The sequence below is a fragment of the Lipotes vexillifer genome, unplaced genomic scaffold (genome assembly GCF_000442215.2).
Source record: "Lipotes vexillifer unplaced genomic scaffold, Lipotes_vexillifer_v1.1 scaffold1378, whole genome shotgun sequence".
Classification (NCBI taxonomy): domain Eukaryota; kingdom Metazoa; phylum Chordata; class Mammalia; order Artiodactyla; family Lipotidae; genus Lipotes; species Lipotes vexillifer.
This window is the reverse complement of record NW_006775104.1, coordinates 2,099,427-2,121,734: the sequence shown is the minus strand read 5'-3', so window position 1 is coordinate 2,121,734 and position 22,308 is coordinate 2,099,427. Positions and strand designations below refer to the sequence as shown.

At 49.6% G+C, this 22,308-nt stretch overlaps 1 protein-coding gene across 2 annotated transcripts in view; it reads right to left on the bottom strand.

Annotated features, from left to right (window-relative positions):
- SEMA5B (semaphorin 5B) overlaps positions 1-22,308 on the bottom strand; it is a 41,613-nt gene that overhangs the window by 10,517 nt on the left and 8,788 nt on the right. For both annotated transcript variants that reach the window (XM_007449696.1, XM_007449697.1), the window contains exons 3-10: positions 20,894-20,939; positions 8,621-8,683; positions 8,176-8,274; positions 7,493-7,706; positions 6,541-6,826; positions 3,854-3,989; positions 2,470-2,677; positions 2,153-2,360 (exon numbers count right to left, since the gene is read on the bottom strand). In XM_007449696.1, the coding sequence (XP_007449758.1) occupies positions 2,153-2,360; positions 2,470-2,677; positions 3,854-3,989; positions 6,541-6,826; positions 7,493-7,706; positions 8,176-8,274; positions 8,621-8,683; positions 20,894-20,939 (1,260 nt within the window). The remainder of the gene's footprint in view (positions 1-2,152; positions 2,361-2,469; positions 2,678-3,853; positions 3,990-6,540; positions 6,827-7,492; positions 7,707-8,175; positions 8,275-8,620; positions 8,684-20,893; positions 20,940-22,308) is intronic.

The following is a 22,308-nucleotide window of genomic DNA, read 5'->3' as shown; positions in this document are numbered from 1 at the left end:
CCCCTGTCGGCAGCACCACGTGAATGGGGAAACGTCCGGCATTGTCCCTCCTCTCGTTCCACTGCAGACCCCATCACGTCATATTTGGCCTAGAGCCACAGCAGCTCACGCTGGCCAACCATCTGCCCCGAGACAATGCTGCTCGCCACTGTCTGATTGATCTTTTTAAGACACCTATTCACACTGCCCATCACACCACTCCCCCGTTCAAAGACCACTTCAGTGCCTCCAGTCACAGGATTCAAGTCAAAATCCTCCCTTGGCATTCTCAGCTGGCCTCAATCTACTTTCCAGGCCCACTCCCCACTCCTCTCCTGCACCAGCCTGCTCTCAGGCCAAGCAATCAATCAACTGCAGGATCAGTCATGTGTAGAAGGCCACTTTGTGCCTGGGGCTGGGCATGGCCCCCTGGTGGAGTATAAAAAATACTGGGACACTGGACTTGCCTTCAAGGATTTACAACCTCTTAAAGAACACGGTACATGTGAAAAGTTTAATAATGACACAGCAGTTAAAGAAGCACATAAGAGAGAAATGCCACGATTCATTGCCAAGCAGTGCTGTCTGTATTCAGCGTCACAAATCCTGAGACTCCAGAGAGCCCAGGAGACTGGAGGGCCCCTAAATGCATTTGCGGAGATAAAAAAGGAATAAGGACGCTAGCTACCAATGATGACTCGCTGGACTAGGCACTTCGTGAGCATTATTCCCGATCCTTACAGCTGCTCTGCCAAAAGTAAATACCATCTGCTTCATCACATTTCCCCCTGTTTTCCCCAGGAGAAAGCCAAAGCTCAAAAGGTTAAGTAGGTAACTTGCTCAAGGCCGTATAGCTGGCAGATGATGAAGCTGAGATGGAGTCCCAGGTATATCCAATTCCACCACTCAAGTCCCTCCCATTATACCCCATTCTCTCCCCACATGTCAGATTCAGGCCAAGGTCTCTCTCCCCAACCAGACATCTAGAGCCCTGAGGGAAATGAGAGTGTTCAAGACCTATTTCATCTTGCCTCCCTCTTCTCACACCGACAGCCCCGTGAAGTGCTCTGAGCATGGGAGGCCTTCGCAAATGTTTGGTGCTTTGCTGATGGAGCCCTGTGCTGGGGCTGAGGGAAGCTTGGGTATCTGCCCACTGCACTCGCCCCCCCCCCCCACTCCCCGCTGTCACACCATGACCTTCTAGCCTCCTCCCTGGCCTTCCAGGCCTCTGCTCAGATCCCAGCACACTCCACCGGGGCTGGAAAACAACCCTTGGCAGCCTGGATACCATTTGTCTCCCAAATCTTGAGGACAGATGGGCACAGCCAGGAGGTCCCTGTGTTGCAAAGGCCACAGAAGCCCACATGGCTGTGGCTATGCCAGCTAAAGGCAGTTTTTGAATTATCTCTAAAATGAACGGGTGCAGCTCAGGGTAGCCTCACATGCTTAGGAGTCTGAGATACATTTGCATTTGGCTTTGGAATAGGCTTTTGTATCTCCCTTAAACGTCAATGTCATTATTGCCAAATTTGTGAATCCACCTGAAGCTAAGGTATGGAGAACTGATTGCAGAAGCTGTTGGGAAGACAACGTCCCATCTCCGCATGTTTCCTCACCTCCAACCCACCCATGCCAGGCCTCTCTACCTCTTCTAAGTGGGGAAGTTACAGAAGCAAACTTGGGGCTGACTCAAAGTATCATCTCCTATCTGCCCTCACATCTGCATAGCAAGTGCTGTGGTTTCAAAGATAAAGACCACTCTCTGAATTGAAGGGACTGAGAGTAAATCAAGTGGTCTAGAGACGGCCACCAGGCCCTAACTGCGGGCTTGACAACAGGGATAACGACAGCCACCACCGTTCGCTCAACACATATATTCCCCAGGTGAGTGATAAGTGGTTTTGGCAGATTATCCCTTATCCTTCACAAAAACCCTGCAGAGATTTTATGAGGAGGAAACCAAGGTTCAGAGAGGTTAAATGACTTGTCCAAAGGCACACAACTGGAGATTGCGCCAGGATGCCACCCCAGGACGACCTGACTTCGAAGCTTCACCTCTTAAGCGCCAGCTCCCAGCGCGATCGGGCAGGGATCTGCGTCTGGAGGCGAACCCGCCCGGCCGCCCGGCCGCCTTCCCGCGGCGCCCGCTCGCCTTCCCGCGGCGCCCGCTTACCCCTGGCTGCGGTAGGCGGCGCACCTCTCCAGCGGCACCCGCAGCACGCCGTCGCTCAAGCCCACGAAGAGCGCACGGGCGCTGTGCAGGATGCGCAGGCTGCGCAGCGGCTCCCGGCGCCCGGGGGGCAGCACGTGCAGCTCCTCCAGGTAGCAGCCGCGGAGGCTGCGGCTTGTCGTGGACAGCGCCTTCAGGATGGTGCCGGACTCTGGAGGGGCCATATCAGGGTGGCCTTAAAGGTCCCGGAACCTCGCGGCCCAGCCCCTGCCGCTCAACCTCCTCCCACCCCGAGCGCCGGCGGGGCGGGGCGGCCTCACCGGTGCCGATGTAGAGCACGTGGTAGAGCGTATCCTTGGCCTGCACAAGGTCCACCACGAGGTGTGAGAAGCGCACGCTGTCCTGGGTGACACAGGGCTCGGGTGTCACCGGCTGCACGGCCTCGCTCATCAGGAACAGGCGCTGTGCATCCTGCAGGCTTCGCTCCGTCAGGTTCTCGTTGGGGCCCACCTCGGGCAGGGTGCCGCACTGCGGCAGGGAACCGGGTCACGCATGCCCAGCCGCGGGGCTGCCGCAGTCCCGTATCCCTCCTTCCTCGCAACCCAGACTCTGATTCTCCAATCCCTTCTCCCTGCCCCCCAAAATCCCCCGCTAAGTGCCCTGCACCCTCTTCCAGGAAGATGCCTCATCTTTGGGAACTAAGGGAAAATGAGGCTGGGAAGACAGAGGATGAGGGACCTACCAGGGATGGAGAAGAGGACAAGGAAGATGAAAGGGGGGCTGGATTATCTAGAAACTGATTATATGAGTGTGGGTAACAAGTGTCCTGTTATTTCATGCTGTCGCTGTAGGTGCCCCTCGCCCATGTTGGGCCAAGCCCTGCCTTCCTTCTCCCATGTCCCTATCAGCTCAAGGTTCTTACGCCTTCTAAACCAAAGCTGGAAGGCAACTACCATTTATTGAGTACCTACTACATTCTACAGACCACCTCAGGTGCATATCAACCCTCCAACGTATCTATGAGGTCGTTGGTATTATCCCCATGTGCCAGATAAGGGTAAAGAGGCTCAAGGAGGTTGAGTGACTTGCCCAAGGTGACCCAGAGAGGGCTAGATCTGGGTCAGGATTGTACTACTGAAAAGCCTGAGGTCTTTCCCTGCTCCATTCTGCCTCCTGGTCAGGAAGTTGGATGAATATGCAAATCAACCATCTGCAGTTTTCTCTGTCCCATGGCTCCTTCCCCTTCTCCACACTGGGGATGCTCACACCACCCATGGCTGGGCTCTGACCACTCCTGGCACTCAGAGATCCTCCAGGCATTAGTACCCACACTGCGTAGACTGCAAGCAAACTCCAGCTAAAAATCCCTGAATTCTGGCCAGATAGCTTGTGACTGCTCTCCTGGTTCCCTACGCCGAGTAGAGCTGGGGTCCCCCCTCCCTGCCTCTCTGGAGGTGAGGGGTCACATTTAGAGATGGCTCAGAGCAGGCTCCCTTGTTCTGCATCCCACCCACTCTCCCTTTCTTGCTCCACAGTCTTGAGGTTACCACCCTCTTAGGGAACCATCACAGACCCCACAGATGGGCATAGATCAGCAGGGACACATTTGGTGGTTGCACTAAGTAGCTGGGGATCAGCTTGCGGCTGGCAGTCTGGGGGAGGGTGTGGTATGTGAGGAGAGGGAAAGGGGAGGAGAAGCTGTACCTGGAAATTGGGGGTGGGGTTGGCGATGGGGAGCCAGGCGGCCCTGGGGTTCTCCTGGTAGCGAAACGGGCCATTGAAAGCCTGAGAGATGGCACTGAGGTTGAAGGCGCAGACAGCAGATGCGGCAATGCTGTTTCTGAAAGGCAAGAGATGGAGGCATGCTGCCTTCCCTGGAGGCCTCGGCACCTTCCCCTTAAATCCCATGGCCAGCTGTCAAATCACAGCATGGCACAGCTCCAAGGCTTACTAGGCACCTATGATGACTCTGGTGCCTTCCGCACCACAGGGGTATCACAGAAGGAGGAAACATGGTTTTCACACCGCGGAAAGCCTCCGGTAAAGAAAGACCCACTGATGAGAAGCACTGGTGGATCCTTCTGTGCTACCTCCTCATCCCCTTCGTTTATTCAGTGGGAGGGTCAAATAAAGTCAATGGTTTTCAAACATTTTAGTCCCTGGCCCACTGTAAGAAATATATTTTATATTGCAGCTCGGGAGGACACACACATACATGCACACATACACATTTGCAATGAATTTTCATGAAGCAATATGTACCCTTACTAAATACATTATACTCTGATATTTTCATTCCGATCGATTCTGCTTTATTTATTTTATTTAAAAAAAAGAGGGCTTCCCTGGTGGCGCAATGGCTGAGAGTCCGCCTGCCGATGCGGGGGACGCGGGTTCGTGCCCCGGTCCGGGAAGATCCCACGTGCCGCGGAGCGGCTGGGCCCGTGAGCCATGGCCGCTGAGTCTGCGCGTCCGGAGCCTGTGCTCCGCAACGGGAGGGGCCGCAACAGTGAAAGGCCCGCGTACCGCAAAAAAACCCACAAACAACAAAAAGGAAAACCCAACAACAACTTCGTTGCCAAACCAGAAATCTGTGTTGCAGCCCACCACCCGCAGCCAGATGACCTCTCAGATCCCTTTCAGTCATGGATTCAGACGTTTCTATGAGTCTGATGCGGGCAGTTCGGAGAGAGGACACCACTACACCAAGTGTTTCCAGGGCTGTTCTCTGTACTCAGTCCCTCCCCGAAATGTGTGCATTTCGCTCCCCTCTGCCTGGTCGCAGTCCCCACTGTCTCCTCCAGGATGCTGCACTGTCCCTGCAGCCCGTCCGGTCTCCTCTGATCCATTATCCACACAGCAGCCGGAGTGAGTGTTACAAAATGCACATCTGAGCTAGCCCCTGTCCTCCTTCAAACCCTCCAATAACGTCTCCTTACTCTTAGGATAAAGATCAAAACCCTTAAAGCAGTCTACAAGGCCCTTCCGGGCATAATCCTCCCATGCTCACCCCTCGGCTGACTCTCCCGTCTTCACCTGCCAGGTTCCTGCCACACGGGTCTCCTCTCAGTTCCTCAAACATTTTTTCCCACCCCAAGCTTTGCACGTGTTGTTCCCTCGGGCTGCAATGCTCCTCTCCCCTAGCTACAGGATGATTCCCAGTCATCCTGTAGATGTCACTTTCTACAGGAAGCCTTCCCTGATCATCGACCCTCCACACTGATCACAGCTTCTCTGCACACTGCCCTTTCCCTCTGTAGGATTTATTACAGTTAAAACTGGCCATTCTCGAGAATGTAAGGTCCTTATGGGCAGAGTCAGGGCTGCTCTTGCCCGCTGGTGTGTCCCCCATCCCCCTGACCTCCACCATGACAAGAACCTGGGGCATGGTGAAGGTGCACAATACATAAACAATGTGCAGTCTACACTAATGCTGCTATTTTCCCTTGATGCCTCTGCAGTGACTCCCGCCCTTTGCTCACGGCTGCCCACCTTCTGCTGCTGACAGCGGGCTGGTCACTAAGTCCCCGCTGTCAGCTCATGGCCTGTGTGGGCTGTGCTGCATGTCTGTCCCCTGGCTTGGGCGGCTTCTCTGCTCCAGCTTCCCTGCTTTACTCTTCTCCCTGTCCATCCCCTTAGACTATCCTTCCTGTAGCTAACCTGGCCCTCAGCCAATGCCTGCTATCTGGGGCCCTAGGTAAGCAAACTCCGCTCTGCTTCATATGTTTCTGTCCTTACAAAGAACCCAGCACAGCATCCTGTACAACAAATGTGTTTCTTGGTCTCTGCCGCCCATTCAGCATTCTCTATAAAAAAATCACCTGAATGGGTCAGCCTTTACACAGAAGAGGCTGTGGAAGGAGGGTCTCATGATCTCCATGGGGGTTACCCTTCCTCACACTTAGGAAACAAAACGGGTTCTAATTCCTAGCCTGGGCTTTCCAGGGCAGTCGGGATTGCCAGAAGACTCTGATAGATTTAGCAGGATCATGGAGTCCTGAGGTTGGAAGGGTAAAGAGTCCCCTCTGAGCCTCCCCGACGGGCAGCTGCTGGACCCTCCTGAGGTTGCCATCCCCTCACTGAAGGCAGCCTATTTCACTTTCATCACCAGCAAGTTCTTCCTTCCCGGAGCCACAATCCAGCTCCTTTTACTTTCTTCATATCTGGCCTAGGCCTGCCCGTCACAGCAGCCCAGAACAAGGGCTCACCTCTCAGGAGGCAGCGAGTCACAAAATCCTCAGAGGACCCAGTGCAGAAGGCACAGCAATCCCCATTTTACAGAAAGAGAAACAAGGGCTCAGAGAGGGACCTGCCCAAAGTCATCAGGCTTCGAAGCAGTTCAGAGCGCATTCCTGACATCCAGGGCGGGGTGGGGGCGGGCAGGGACTCACACATTGGTGGTGAAGACCCCGTAGATGAGGTCCTGCTCCGGCAGGTGGAAGGCACTCTGCAGCTCGTTGTAGTAGAAGGGGACCTCACCCGGGCGGGAGCAGTTGAGCCGGGCCTTCATAAACGTGGTCCAAGTGTCCTCCAGCAGGAACCGGCCCCCCATGTCATTCTTGCACACGCGGGCCACCCGAGAGTACACGGTGCGTCCGCAGTCATGCTCCACCGCGTTCTCCCGCAGCAAGAAGTACGCGAACAGCCCGATATCATAGGCTGCTACAAAGTTTGGCTCTGGGGCAGAAGAGGAACAAGGGGTGGGTCAGGCCAGGAGGGAGGAAGGGGGCAGAGTTGGGAGTACTCAACTACTTGCATTTCCTCAGGTAGGCATCCTGACAACCCCCCACCAGCTTGATGACCTGGGGGCTCTAACCCTATTCCCACCTCCAACGCAAAGTGCAGTTATAATAATAGTTAACACGGATGACTGAGCACTCACTGTGTACCAGACACTGTTATAAGTGCTTTATATGGATTAACCTGTTTGACCCTCTTAACAAGCTATGAGGTATATACTATGACCGTCCCCATATTACAGATGAGACCATTGTGGCACAGAGAGGTCAAGTGCTTGCTCAAGGCCACACAGCTCGTTAGTGGAGAAGCAGGGATTCAACTCCAAGGGGCAAGAAACTCAAATCACCCTCCTCCGATCTCTTCTTTCCCATAACCTTTCCTCCTCCTCAATTCCTAGCTCTTTCTCTCCCTTCGTAGCCTGCCCTCTATCTGCTCTGGGTCCTCAGGACATCTGTGATTTCATCCACAGCCCCTCTCCAACATGCTGTGGTCCTTGGGCGACCATCTGCCCCACTCTGGTTGGGCAGGAAGGAAACTGATGGGGGTCAGGGTGGGCTGGCTGGCTTAGGACCAGGGGAGCCCCCCGGGGCTGGATCTCCTTACCATTGAGCCACTTGGAGTTATACTGGGCGGTACGAAGCGGTGGCCTGCTGCCCAGGCTGCGGTAGATGGCAGGGTCCCGACCTGAGAAGTCGATGACCGTGGCTGCGTAGAGCTCCCCCTGGGAGGAGATGACGGCTGTGGAGTTGTGGCGCGGGTCGTAGGGGCAGCGAGCCACACCGTTGACCTTCTCCACGGTCCGGCTGAGGTTCCCCACCTGGGGATGATGGGGAGACGGGGCGCTTTTCCCCGAGACCCTGGGGCTGCCTGTTCTTTCCCTCCACCCAGAGTTTTGTTTCCTCCTGGGTCCCTGGTCTCTCTAGGCCTGTGCTTCCCTCCCCCGCCTCCTCACTGCCCACCCCACAGTCCCTCTGAGGGAGCAGCCGTCATGGAGGGGAAGGTGTGCCAAGAGTCAGGGCAATTGCCATAATTGCCTCACCTCTAAGGTGAGGTTGAATTTTGATGAACAACGAATAATTTTTTAGTGTAAGGATGCCCCCAATCTTGCCTGGGACATACTGATACTAACATACTGTTTGTTTTTTACCTGAAATTCAAATCTAACTGGGCATCCTTTTCGTTTTGGTTTTTGTGTTGAACTGACAGCCCCATTCCCAGGCTGTGTGCCTGAGTGAGGGAACCTCTTGGTGACCCCCTCTGTCTGCCGGACGCTGCACAGCCCTCACCTGCCTGCTGGAGCACACTGGCGAAAAGGCATTGGTCCCACACATGAACACTTTCCGGCCAGTGACAATCAGGACTCGCACGTAGTTCTGACACTCCTCCTGAGGCAACAAAGGGGAAGTAATAGAGGGACAAGCTCTCCAGCTGCAGAGCTGGGTGTCCTTCTGTCACGCCACTGCACCGCAAATACTCAAAAGCACTCTCTGAAGCTGAGGTTGCATCTGTGGATGTCTCCCCTCCCCCACACCTCCCTCCCAGGCCGGCTCCCTGCCTCACCACCCAGTCAGATGCTCAGGCTGCATCCTCGCCTGCACCAGGAGCCCCTGGCTCCTCCAGGCTGGGCCTCTCATGCAGGTGGCCTCGTGCCCACACGGTGCCCCTCCATCCCTACAACCGCAAGCCTCCCGCCGGCTCTAAACCAGGCCCCTGGCTGCCAAGGCCACGTACCTCGGTCTTCCCTTTGCTTTGGCAGGAGCGGCGCGTGTCCTCGTTGGAGGCCCACTCTGTGGCCTGTGGGAGGAGCACACAGACATCACACGGCTGTGTCCCTCACAGCCAGAGCAGGCAGCAGCCATGGCTGGAGAGGACAGAGAGCTGGGAAAGGGCCAGCCACGGCCTGCAGGGTAAGGTTCCTCTCACAATATCCACGTGGACCCGGCAGCGCTGCCAGACTCCTTACCCCTAGACACCCCCTCAGCCCAAAACCCTCTATACCTGCTCGAGTTGGAGAAGCCTGGAGTAAAAACTGCCTTAACCCACACCGTCCCCACGTGGCTCTGGCCTGGGTCCTCCCCACCCCTTCCTTCCCCAGGTTAGCCAAGGAACTTTGAGTGGCCAAGGACCTTCATTCCCACCCCAGGCCCTGAGTGGGAGATCGGAATTGTGCCTCCAGCATGTGCCAGATGTCCCTCGAATGAATGGGAGGCAGGGAGGGAGGAAAGGCTAGATCGGCCAATCTTAGATACAGGAGATCGATTTCACCTGCCCACTACAACCCTGCAAAGTTCTGCACGACTTGCCGCTGGTATGTGGTAGAGCAGGGATTGGAACCCACATCCCTGGTTCAAAGGCTACGTGTTTTTTTCCTCTTCATTCCACTGTCTCAAGGACCTAGGACTTCCCCTTTCTTACTTGCTACCCTCGCCCCACCTCTGTACAGGCTGCTTCCTTGTTTCCCTGTAGTATCACTCATGCTCTATCGTGGGGTCATGTTTTGGGGACACAGCTTCCACTCAGGGACTCAGAGGACATTGCATGTTCTCCAGTGCCCAGGGCATTAGGAGAGGGCTGTCCCCACCAGAAAACGCTGTTCCCCTTCATCTGTTCTGCCTATACTCTCTGAGAGCCCTCCCAGTCACCGAAGAGCAGCTGGAGGGAGAAGTGATACCCTTCATGTCCAGGCAGTGTCAGCCCTGGAGTGTGGCTCATTATATACTTCTGGGTCACATGTATAAACATGAACTGCCTACCTGTCCTGGGAGAGGGAGCCCTGAGCAAGCCTCTCCTCTATCCAAATGGGCAAACAAAAAAAAAAAAAAAAAAAGAAAAGAAAAAGAAAGAAAAACAACCCACCTGCTTTTAATTTCTAAAAAAGCTCCTTCTAGGCGTGCAGTCACTGCCTGCCGAGCTCCAGGACCCAGGATGTGGGAGGGGAAGAGGTGCTGGGTGGGGGGGGGGCGCTGTGAAAAACCCTCTCCCCTATCCAAAAGGGAAAAAAAAAAAAAAAAAAAAAAAAAAGGAAAAGAAAAAGAAAGAAAAACAACCCACCTGCTTTTAATTTCTAAAAAAGCTCCTTCTAGGCGTGCAGTCACTGCCTGCCGAGCTCCAGGACCCAGGATGTGGGAGGGGAAGAGGTGCTGGGAGCCGGAGCGGCTGGGCTGCTCTCTGCAGTCCAGGCTGCAGCTCACCCACAGCCCCAGGGCGCCTGCCTGGTGGGGCAGTCGGAGGGCTGACTTCTGCAGACCTTGGATTTGGGAGCTGGGTGGTGAGTTTGGTCATGCCTCCATCAGACCGATGACCAGGCTGGGCTCATCCTGCCATGCCAGGCCTGGAGCTCAGGTCTCTGCTCCCAGACCTTGGAGAAGGGCAAATGACCCCTGGCATCTGGCCACAGAGCCATGGGCTTCTGGCCAGGAACAATGGAACCATTGTCATACTCAGCACCACATCAGCGCCAAGACTAAGCCTGATGTGAGAAGAAAGAGGGATATGAACAAGCAAACTCAGGGCCTCTGGGGGCAGAAAAGGGCAATGACCCACATATACTGCCGATGTCCAGGCCTAAATCTCTGGATAGTGGGTGGCTGCAGGGGGACTGTGTGGACAAAGGGGCCTTGCTGGGGCCTTGGGGTCCCTGAGCACCAGGGCACTTTAAAGGGGTCAGCCTTATTTCTAAGGGGGTGGGAAACCCATTGTGAGGATTGGGGGCTCATGGGGGACAGCTGTGTACAATCAAAAGGTGTAGACAAAGTCACATGGAGCTGAGCACCAGGACAGGCACTTGACACACCTCTCTCTTCATTTTACAGGTGAGGAAAATGAAGCTCAGAGAAGCTGAGCAATTTTCCCAAGGTCACAAAGCTAGTAAGCAACAAACCCAAGATGCAGACACAGACAGCTGACACTAGAGCTAAGCTCTCTCTGTTACATCCTGCAGCCTCTCACAGTGTGTAGATTTCTAAAACCAAAAGTTAGAACATATGGCCTGAAAAGAATATGTATATTTATAATGATAACAGCACAGAACAGGCTTGAGTCATTTTATTTATTTTTATTTTAAAAAATATTTTTATCAAAATAATGATGCGCAGAGTTGAAAAGTTTAAATAGTATGAAAAAGTAATTTAAGAAGCCCCCAGCAACCGACTCTTCTCACACCCCAACCCCATTTCCCAAGGGAACTACTTTAGACTCCTTTAGCTATTTTTCTGTATGTGTTTTTTTTAAATCCAGTTTCTCAAAAATATGTGTCATAGGCTTCCCTGGTGGCGCAGTGGTTGGGAGTCCGCCTGCCGATGCAGGGGACACGGGTTCGTGCCCCGGTCCGGGAAGATCCCACATGCCGCGGAGCGGCTGGGCCCGTGAGCCATGGCCGCTGAGCCTGCGCGTCCGGAGCCTGTGCTCCGCAACGGGAGAGGCCACAACAGTGAGAGGCCCACGTACCGCAAAAAAAAATATATATATATATGTGTCAATCTCAGACTTCATCTTCTGACTTCCTGTTACGGAGGTGAAGATTTTTTTCCACTTACCCATCCCCATTCTCCCCCACCCCAAAGCACACATACATTTCCCTTCTCCCTGTCCTCCCATTATAATTATGTAATATTAATTATTTAATATTTTAATATAATTATTTAATATTTTAAAATCAACACCAGTATTTACTTTATTGTGAGTGTGTGAAAATTGTTCACTGCTACCAACTAGAACCCCAGATTTCACTGAATGTAAGACACCATCTATCGTAATAGGAACCACATAGAAAGAAAACATACTGCCGAACTCCTTTATTACTTACATTTTTAAAGTAAGCTTATTGGAAGTGCTCTTATTTAGATATATATTTAATCATATATTAATCTTGTGCACACAAAAAAGAAAAATGTAAGCAAAATTAATTAAATATTCTTAAACCTTCTCTGGATTCAGAGTTCATCTCTTTGGAATCACTTTTCTATTGTCATCAGTGCTCATTTTCTGTTGTTTTGTTTGTTTGCTTGTTTTAGACTATCGTTTTTTGAACCACCCAGGAAGCCAGTGATGCAGCAATTCTTCAAGAGTATTCCTCTCTGGTTTCCAGAATTTTCTTCCAAGTCATTGCCCCCATTCTGCAGGTTGGATGCTGGCACCTTCTTGATCTTACCAGCAGGTGTCCACAGAAGGTTTTCTGACAAACCAGGATTCCTAGTCCCTCCTAAAATGGTTTGTGGGCTGAGATATCAATGGGTGGCTGTTGCTGGGTGAGAACACCAGGAATAATGACCAAGTTCACACCTTCACAGGTAGAGACAACTCCATCAGGACTGTGGTCTGGCCAATGGTGACTGTAAGATGCCTTTGACAGAAAGACATGGCCTGACTTCAGACTCAGTAAAATGTGAAAACATATGCCTCTGAGAATCAATGAAATATGCCTATTCTGATGAGGTATCCTTTCTTAACCAACTTTTTGTTTTTCCTGGACTGAATAATTGTCTTGATTTTCTTCATTGGCTTGTTTTACAACGTACCTATCACTGATTTTTCCCTATTGCCCAACAGTCCCTCTCAATAACATCTGCTAACTGTACACACAAATGGTTCAGATAACCTATTAATTCCCATTCTCTTCCTCCTGCCAGCCTCCAGCCTCCTGCCCCAGTATGACCTGGTTGCTCTTGAGGTCTCCTGTTTTGCTGTTAACCTGGGACTTACCTCCACTCCTCTCCTGTTTGCTGAATCCTGTGTTTCCCCTTTCTTGAATTACTTGCTTATTTTGGTAGAACACATCTCCAGTATCTTCCTATGAAAAGGAACATGGTAGATCAATTTTTTAAAATTCTTGCATGTCTGATTCATTCTATCTTCATACTTGATTGATCGTTTTGGTATAGAATTCTAAGTTGAAAATAATTTTCACTCAGAATTGTAAAGGCATTTATTCCTCCATTGTCTTCTAGATTCCAGTGTTGCTACTGAGAAGTCTGGTGTGATTCTTGTTCCCAGTCTTTTGTAGTGATCGTTTTCTTTTCCTTTTTCTCTTTAGAAAAAAAAAGCTAAAAGCTTTTAGAATCACCTTCGATAACAGTATCCTGAAATTCACAGTGATGTGCCTTAGTGCAGGGTCTCTTTTGGGAACTCAGTCAGCCCTTTCAATGTGAAGACTCATCCTCTATTTTGGCAAATTTTCTTATGTTATTTCACCCATAATTTCTTCCTCATTTTTTTCTCTGTTCTCTTTTTTGTAACTCTTATTAATCCAATCCACTGTTGGCCCTTGTGCATTGATCCTCTAATTTTCTGTTATTTCTCATTTTTTTCTCTGTTTTTCATTTCTTTTTTTTGTCGTTCTAATTTCTGAGAGATATTTCTTCAACTTTACCTTCTAATCCTTCCATTCAATTTTTATTTCCCCAATCACTTTTTAAATTTTCATTTTTAATTTAATGTTTTATAAACAAAATATATTCTTATATCTCAGAAGATTCTAATTAGTTTTTAAAATTAATTTACAAAGTGTTTTCTTGTATGTCTTGCATTGTCCCTGTTTCTTAAAGCTTCCTCCATTCTGTTTGCTTGTTTGTTTTGATCTTTCCCTTTCACTGTAGAGGCTTTCCTCAAATGTCTGGTGATTTTTGGCTATTGATATATAAAAATAAATCATTAACCATTTCCCATTGAAAGGAGCCAAGGTTTCTTGGAGTAATGACTAATTCTAGGTCTGGGGCAGGAAATGTACAAGGTGAGCCTAGATATCTCCTCACACCGAATAGTAAGGAAGCAAAGACCACTAGGGTCATAGTGTCACAGGGCCAGGAGCCAATTTGAAGAGGCCCCCTACTGGCGAAAGATGGGATAGTCATGAGAGATAACTGCAATAGGTTGCAACACCCACAATGTTTAAAGCCATGAGTCTGTAATAATAATAATAATAAAATTAAATTAACTGATCATCATTGACAGATACTTCCAAGCCAGTTCATTATTTGAAAACTGGTGAATAAAGACAGAGTATCAAATATTTATCCTGCCTTTTCTATATGACTGTATCATTGGGTAATCAAATAGGAGATGAGGAGAAGTTTCTCCTTGTAGAAGTAATCCGGCTAATATACTGTAATACCTAAAGAATTAATGGATCTGGGAAACAATCATCAATGGCTGCTAACATTAAAAAAAAACAGAGAAAATCGGATACTATGTACCACCTAAAAAAGTACACAATAACACCTCTGAAGTAATCTTGCCAGAATCTAAACTAAATAAAGTCTTTAAATCTAACAATCAATTCACAGATGATACAGGGAACAGAGGAATACATTAAATTGTACCATTTGGATTACAATCAGCAAAGTCAGGATTGTGGGAAACACTATAGGACAAATGACCAGTTTTCTTCAATAAATAAATTGCACAAAGAGAGAAAAAGAAATATTGTTCTAGCCCCATACCCCATCAGTGTGATTTCACCTTTCCTGGAATCTCCAAATTTGGAGGCTCACCAGTTGGGTCTTTAAAGAAAGGGTCTTAAAGCAGGAGGCATAACCCTCCCAGACTTCAGACAATACTACAAAGCTACAGTAATCAAAACAACGTGGTATTGGCACAAAAACAGACAGATGGATAAGTGGAACAGAATAGAGAGCCCAGAAAAAACCCCACACTGTAGGGTCAATTAATCTTTGACAAAGGAGGCAAGAATATAAAATGGGAAAAAAGTCTCTTCAGCAAGTCATGCTGGGGAGGTTGGACAGCTGCATGCAAATCAATGAAGTTAGAAGACACCCTTACACCATGCACAAAAATAAACTCAAAACAGCTTAAAGACTTAAACATAAGATATGACACCATAAAACTCCTAGAAGAGAGCATAGGCAAAATATTCTCTGACATAAACTGTACCAATGTTTTCTTAGGTCAGTCTCCAAAGGCAATAGAAGTAAAAACAAAAATAAACAAATGGGACCTACTCAAACTTACAAGTTTTTGCACAGCAAAGGAAACCACAAACAAAATGAAAAGACAACCTACGGACTGGGAGAAAATATTTGCAAATGATGCGACCAACGAGGGCTTAATTTCCAAAATATACAAACAGCTCATGCAACTCAACAACAAAAAAACCCAAACAACCCAATCGAAAAATGGGCAGAAGACCTAAATAGACATTTCTCCAAAGAAGACATACAGATGGCCAATAGGCACATCAAAAGATTCTCAGTATTGCTAATTATTAGAGAAATGCAAATCAAAACTACAACAAGGTGCCAGCTCATACCTGTCAGAATGTCCATCATTAAAAAGCTTATAAATAACAAATGCTGGAGAGGGTGTGGAGAACAGGGAACACTCTTACACTGTTGGTGGGAATGTAAACTGGTGCAGCAGCTATGGAAAAAGTATGGAGGTTCCTCAAAAAACTAAAACTAGAGTTGCCACATGATCCAGCAATTCCACTCCTGGGCGTATACCCAGACAAAAGTATAATTCAAGAAGATACATGCACCCCTATGTTCACAGCAGCACTATTTACAATAGCCAAGACATGGAAACAACCTAAATGTCCATCAACAGATGAATGAATAAAGAAGATGTGGCATATATAGACAATGGAACATTACTCAGCCATCAAAAAGAATGAAATAATGCCATTTGCAGCAACATGGATGAACCTAGAGATTAGCATAATGAACAAAGTAAGTCAGAAAGAGAAAGACAAATACCATATGCTATCACTTATATGTGGAATCTAAAATACGGCACAAATGAACATATCTACAATACAGAACGACTCACAGACATAGAGAATAGAGTTGTGGTTGCCAAGGGGGAGTGCGGGGGGGAAGGAATGGGAGTTTGGGATTAGCAGAGGCAAATTATTATATACAGGATGGATAAACAACAAGGTCCTACTGTATAGCACAGGGGACTATATTCAATATCCTGTGACAAAACAAAATGGAAAGGACTATGAAAAAGAATGTAGGGGCTTCCCTGGTGGTGCAGTGGTTGAGAGTCCGCGAAAGGACTATGAAAAAATATATATATATATATATATATATATATATATATATATATGTATAACTGAGTCACTTTGCTGCACAGAAGAAATTAGCACAACTTTGCAAATCAACTACACTTCAATAAATTTTTTTTTTAATGAAAAAAAGGGTCTTAATCTCCCTTTATTGGGGGAGGGGTAAATGGAGGAAGGGATTACTGTGTGGGATGGGACAGGAGATCTGGGTTCTGACTTCTCAATTTAGATAATTTCAACCATTTCCCCCTTTTAGCCTTGTACCTCATCCTCACATTCCACAATATCCAACACCCCAATTTCTGAGGCCTTCTGGGGAGTCATCATGCTTCTCTGCCATATCTCCCTCTGTAAACTGTTCTGCTCTACTAAATTGGTTATGATTTGCTCCATCCATTTTCCACCTTCCCAGAATACATTTAATCTCTTCTCTACTGACATCTCTTTTGTTCTCTCTGTCATTGCAGATCTGTACCTTTTAAAATTTCTCACTGTCCTTTTAGTGAGTTTTGTGAAGGAGTGGAGATAAGATGTGTATGATCAATCGGCCATGCAGAATGCCTTAAACTAGGACTGTCCCAGAAATTCCAGGATGGCAATCTCTAGTAAAGAGAAACTGCATGGTTTTCTGGTATGGGGAAAGCAGTTGAGACAGCCAGGAACTGGATAATCTCTTATAGACTGAGCAGCACCCCTGGACACCAGAGACGATGGCTGAACATTAAAACAGCTGAGCATTAAGTCCACCACTCATCAGAGTTTAGATTTCAAAAAACTATGGAGCTGCCAGCTTAGTTTGGACAATGTGGAGACAACTAGAAAAGAGCTCAGGATCAGCCTCACCATCTGCCCAGGCGCAAACAAAGCCCCATGTGCATCCTGATGCATATGTGCAGAACAGTCCCCATGTTTGCACATGCAGGATATGTGGCAGCCCAAGATCATAAATCCATTGCAATTAGGCCTCCAGCCACGTCATCCTCTGGAACTGCTGTGGCACAGGTGGCTCATGAGCTCCTGATTGACCAATCCAAGTAAGCTTATCATTCAGCATCCCCCTGACACTGTCGACCACTTGCCACCTTTTCTTTCCCACACCAGTTTATTAAGTTACAGTGATAAATAACAGTCACTGGTGAGCTGATTTGGTTTCCCCTCCCCTTCTGCAAGCATGGGCGTGCGCGCGCGCGCCCTGCCCCCTCTGCCGCTACCTGCATCTCTCCTCCCTTGTTGCTTAGAGACTTGGAAGGAAGCTGGGTTTTTCTATTTTCCTTAAGGCAGAGTAGTTTACACAAATTGTTTAACAGGGGTTAGGTACTTAGAAGTCCTTTTAATGGACGCTGGTTTGCATAAACTGTTTGCATTTAGATTTTTCTTTAAGGGATGTTAATTATTTAAACTATCAATAAAGCACTGAGGTTTAAGTTTGGTTAAATCATACCCTGGGGCCACGTGGGAGGATCAGTTGGCTGTAATGGAGATTTATAACTGCGTGTGTGCACCAGGCAGGACGGAGAGTAAAGGAAGCTGGGCTGGGGAGCAGGGAGGCCTTGACCCTGTCTCCTCTTTTCAGCAAAGGGGTGCAGCTCATTTTTAGCACTTAGTTGCTGTGAGCCAATTGTGATAGCAGATGCTGTGGACTGAAAGCTTATAAACAGGAACCCAAAGCCCCAGACAGGGCAATGGAGGAGCGCTCAATGAAGTCCAGCTTTCATGGTCAAAAGGCAGGGCTTTCTCAGTACAAACCAGGAGACCAGAGGCTGAGGTCGGCCTCCTGCCTGGTGGAGGGGATGCTGGACAGCCCGCTCTAACTTCTCTCTCGTTCCCTCCTCTTTGTGGCTAGGTGGTTCCCCCTATGGTGGGGAGGTGGGGATGTGAACATGAATTGTATTTATTTATCCCCTTAGCTCTGTTACAAAGAATCCAATCTGAACTCCTGGAGTCAGGCCCTAAGAGACACCCTGGGAAGGTGGTAAAACCAATTCCTGGTTGCAGTTGTGGCTGGTCTCCAGAAAAGCCTTCAGAAAAGCCCCAGAGGCCCAGCTCCTGCCACAATCATGAGTGATAGGGCTGGCAGAAGGTACCTTCCCATGGCTGAGACCAGATCCACACGGAGCAGAATGAACCAAATGCCAGGCCTCAGCATCAAGCCGGAGGGTCCTAACATCTGGTAAGGTACGGGACCCAGGACCCAGAGGTCAACCGTCAAGGACACCTGGGGAAGCCGAACCAGTTGGGCAGCATCTACAAAAAAGGCCTTAACATCCTAGAGCAGTGGTTCCTATATCTGGCTGCACAAAGGAATCACCTGGGAGCCTTTAAAAATCCCAGTGCCCGGCTGTACCCTAGAACAGAACCTCTTAGGCATCAGTGCTTTGTAAAGCTCCTCTGGTGATTCTCGTGGGCAACCGAGGGGGAACCAGTGTCTAGAGTCAGGCTAGCTCCAGTCCCATCCTGATTTATGCTACCCAGCTCTGCAAGCCAGAAACCTAGATGGCACCACTGTAGTCCAAGCCTTCGCTAAGCCCTCCAGGGCTGCCACCTTCCCAACTCTAGGGGTCACCTTCACACAGAAGACAATGTGCCTGGTGCTCTGTGGAGCCATGTGATGCTGTGACGCTGTATGATTCTGCCACCTGAAGATCATGTCCTTTCTTCTCTCCATCCCCACTCTGCTGCCTTAATTCAATTCTCCCCATCAATCACCTGGATTATTGTCGTTTCTCCTAACCAGTTCCTCTGCTAATGCATTCTCTGCATTCTCTGCATCACCTCTGGGCTAGGTGATCTGAACACCAAATCTGCCACTTCTCGGCTCATACCTCTTTGCCTTCAAAATAAAATATGGACCCCTCTGCTCAGCCATGAAGACCCTCTGTGATGTAGACTCTCTCTCTTCCTGGGCCTCATCTCCTACCTTTATCCCACTCCCACCCCATGATCCTGCCACACTGGCCCCCTCAGTGCTCCATGCTATTTCACACCTTGTCTCCTCCTTAGCTGCCTGGCCAACCCCCATCCTTCAAACTGCTGCCCAAGGGCAGCTCTCTGGGAAGACTTTTCAGACCCTGCGGAGCCTGGGGGTTCCTCATGCCTCTGGGCACCTGGCACCTGGCATGCACCCCTTCTTACATGCTTCCCACAGCACTGCCATTATTTCTGTGCATCTGTCTCTCTTTCCCCACTTTGGCCACTTTACTATTCCAGAAGACTTTCATTTGCTGACCATGGGAACTTAATAAAAAGCCAACTGCCTCCTGAGCATAAGGCAGGACCCTTGGATCCACTTCCTCCCACCCACTTTGGACCATCTGTGCACTGGCTGCCCCCAGGCCCTGACCTGCAGGGTTTGGCATCTTGGCTTCATTTCCCATGGAAGTCACTTGGAAACTAGGCTCTGGCTGGGCTGTTTGTGACCAACCAAACTGGCAGGACATGGGATGCTGCCTCCGGGAATTTACTCCACCTTGCTCCAGCCCAGGCCCCAGGAACATATCCCATCCAGGAAAGGGAATCATTTATGATCTCTTATGTGCTTGCTCCTTCAGGCAAGGGACAGAGCCTGATTCACCTTGGGATCTCAAATGCCTAGTACCATGCCTGGGACAGGACCCAGCATATAGTAGGTATTCCATAAATGTTTGTTAATGTTTATTAATGTTTATTAAAAATGGATAAATGGAATTTCTTTTCAATTTCCCCTAGTTCTTCCTGGCTCCTCCTTTCGGATGGTCACACCTTTTCTGCTCCCTGTGGAGCGCCTCCTCTGTGGCAACCAGCTGCAATGGCCCCTGGGGGTCTAGATCCAGGTGTAGCTAGAAGAAACTAGACCAGAGTGTCACACTAGCTCACCAAGGAGGTCTCCCCTTCCCCAACTGCCCTTTGTAGTGAAACACAATACCAAATAGCCCAGGCCCTGACTAACTCCTTGTACCATTCTCTAATTAGGTTCTGTGTATCACTCATCATCTTTTCCTGGTGTGCTGTGAGCCCTAGCGGCCAGAGACTCTGCTTGTCTTATAGCCCCTCCTCCCCCAGCTCACTTTTTTTTTTTTGGCGGTACGCCGGCCTCTCACTGTTGTGGCCTCTCAGGCTCCGGATGCGCAGGCTCAGCGGCCATGGCTCACGGGCCCAGCCGCTCCGCAGCATGTGGGATCTTCCCGGACCGGGGCACGAACCCGTGTCCCCTGCATCGGCAGGCGGACTCTCAACCACTGCGCCACCAGGGAAGCCCCCAGCTCACTTTTGATACACAGCAAGTGCTCAAGGAACACTTGATCACTGGAGACCAGCAAGCCTCCCCTGGACACAGGAACTGAGGCCCTCCCCTCATTGACAGAGAGATGGCCTTCCTTTCTCTAGAATGTCTAGCCTCTGCAGAGATGATATGGCATCTGTTTCTCAATCTGGGATAAATGTTCTGGATCGAGGAGTCCCATCAAAGTGCCTCCCAAAGCACTTAGGGAATTATGCTGGGGGAGTCCTTCTTGGCAGCAGATAACAAATCAGTCGCAGCTCAGTGAAAACGCTGAGCTACAATGGGATCACTCAGGCCAGGCTGCAAGGCTAAGAAAGGAACCAGGGCCACCCTTTCCCTCGAGGCCCAAACCCAGAGACCCTCCTCTGGATTTAGCAGCTGGACTTAGCATGACCAGCTGTTCCAGTTTGCCCAGTACTATACTGGTTCTAGTGAAAGTCCTGCGTCCTGGGACCCCTCAGTCCAGGCAAACAGGAGCACCTAGCTCCTGTCCTCACAACGCAGGAGCCCTGCGTGTGCCCCCATGTTTCTGTGACCACGCCCCCACTTCCAAATATCTTCCCAGCCATTACCCCCACTGCCAGTGTGAGTCCACAGCCAGTGAAAAGAACACAGGGCTCCTGTTTTCAACCCTGGGGGTTGAATTGTGAATCTCACTCCTTGTGCTGCCCTGGCCCCAGCCCCCAAATACTAGGGAGATTACAGGGAAGGGAAGCTAATGTACCTGAAGGAGGGAGACATTGGCAAGGCTGAGTCTGAAGAGGTAGTTCCTGTGAAAACAGAAACAGAGAGGGTCAGTCAGGCTGGCTCTGCAGGTAGGTCTCCAGGAACAGCTGCCTGGCTCCTGCCTCATGGGGTGCCGGGACTGGGTGCCCACTGCAGACGGCTGACAGCGGGCCGACCCCAGGGAGAGCTTCACCTCCATTTGTTCATCTAATCTGCACTGCCACGCCGGGCGGAGAGAGAAAACTCCATATTACAGATGAGGAAACAGTTTGGGTAAATGGCCCAAATCATAGAGATAGTAAGTGCAGGATGTGGGATTGAAACCCAGCCGCATCTGCTCCCAACGCCCACGCTGTCTCTGTTCCCTGCCATTCCGGCAGCCTCAGGGCAGAGCCTCCCACACCCCCCTTCTCAACCATGGAGCCTGTTTCTGTTCAACATAAAGCCTCACGGAGCTCTTGTGGGGACCCAGGCAGGTCATCTTCCTCCTTCCCTCGGCCACCTCCCTGGCCCAGCCTGTCTCCTCTTTGCCCAAACTGCCCCTCTGCCACCTCGTGCTTCCTCTCCTGCACGTCGCCACCTGCACGGGGTTGCCAGACTCATCCTCCTCAAACACTGCTTTCATCACATCAGCCTGCTGCTCGAAAACCTTAAATAAGGAAACTTATATCCACACAAAAACCTGCACACGGATGTTTATAACAGCTTTATTCCCAATTGCCAGAACTTGGAAGCAACCAAGATGTCCTTCAGTAGTTGCGTGGGTAAACTGTGGTGCATCCAGACAATGGAATATTATTCAGTGTTAAAAAGAAATGAGCTATCAAGCCATGGAAAGATGTAGGGGAAGCTTAAATACATATTACTAAGAGAAAAAAGCCAATTTGGAAAGGTTATATGCTGTATGATTTCATTATATGATATTCTGGGAAAAGGCAGAACTATGGAGACATTAAAATGATCAGCGGTTGCCAGGGGGTGGGGTGGCGGCGGGGATGAACAGGCAGAGCACAGGGGATTTTTAGGGCAGTGAAACTACTAGGTATGTTACCCTAATGATGAATACATGATATTATACATTTGTCCAGACCCACAGAATGTACACCACCAAGAGTGAACCTTAAGGTGAACTCTGGGCTTTGGGTGATGATGATGTGTCAGGATAGGTTCATCAATTGTAACAGATGCACCTATGGTGGAGGCTACTGGTGGTGAGGGAAGCTGGGCCTGTGTGGGGCGGGGGTGTCTATGGGAACTCTCTGTACCTTCCTGTCAAGTTTGCTGCCAACCTAAAACTGCTCTAAAAAAATTAAGTCTTAATTAAAAAAAAAAACCTTAAATAATAATAATGATGATACCATCACTACTATGACTATCGCCCACTTACTGAGCGCTCATGGTGTCAGGCGCTGC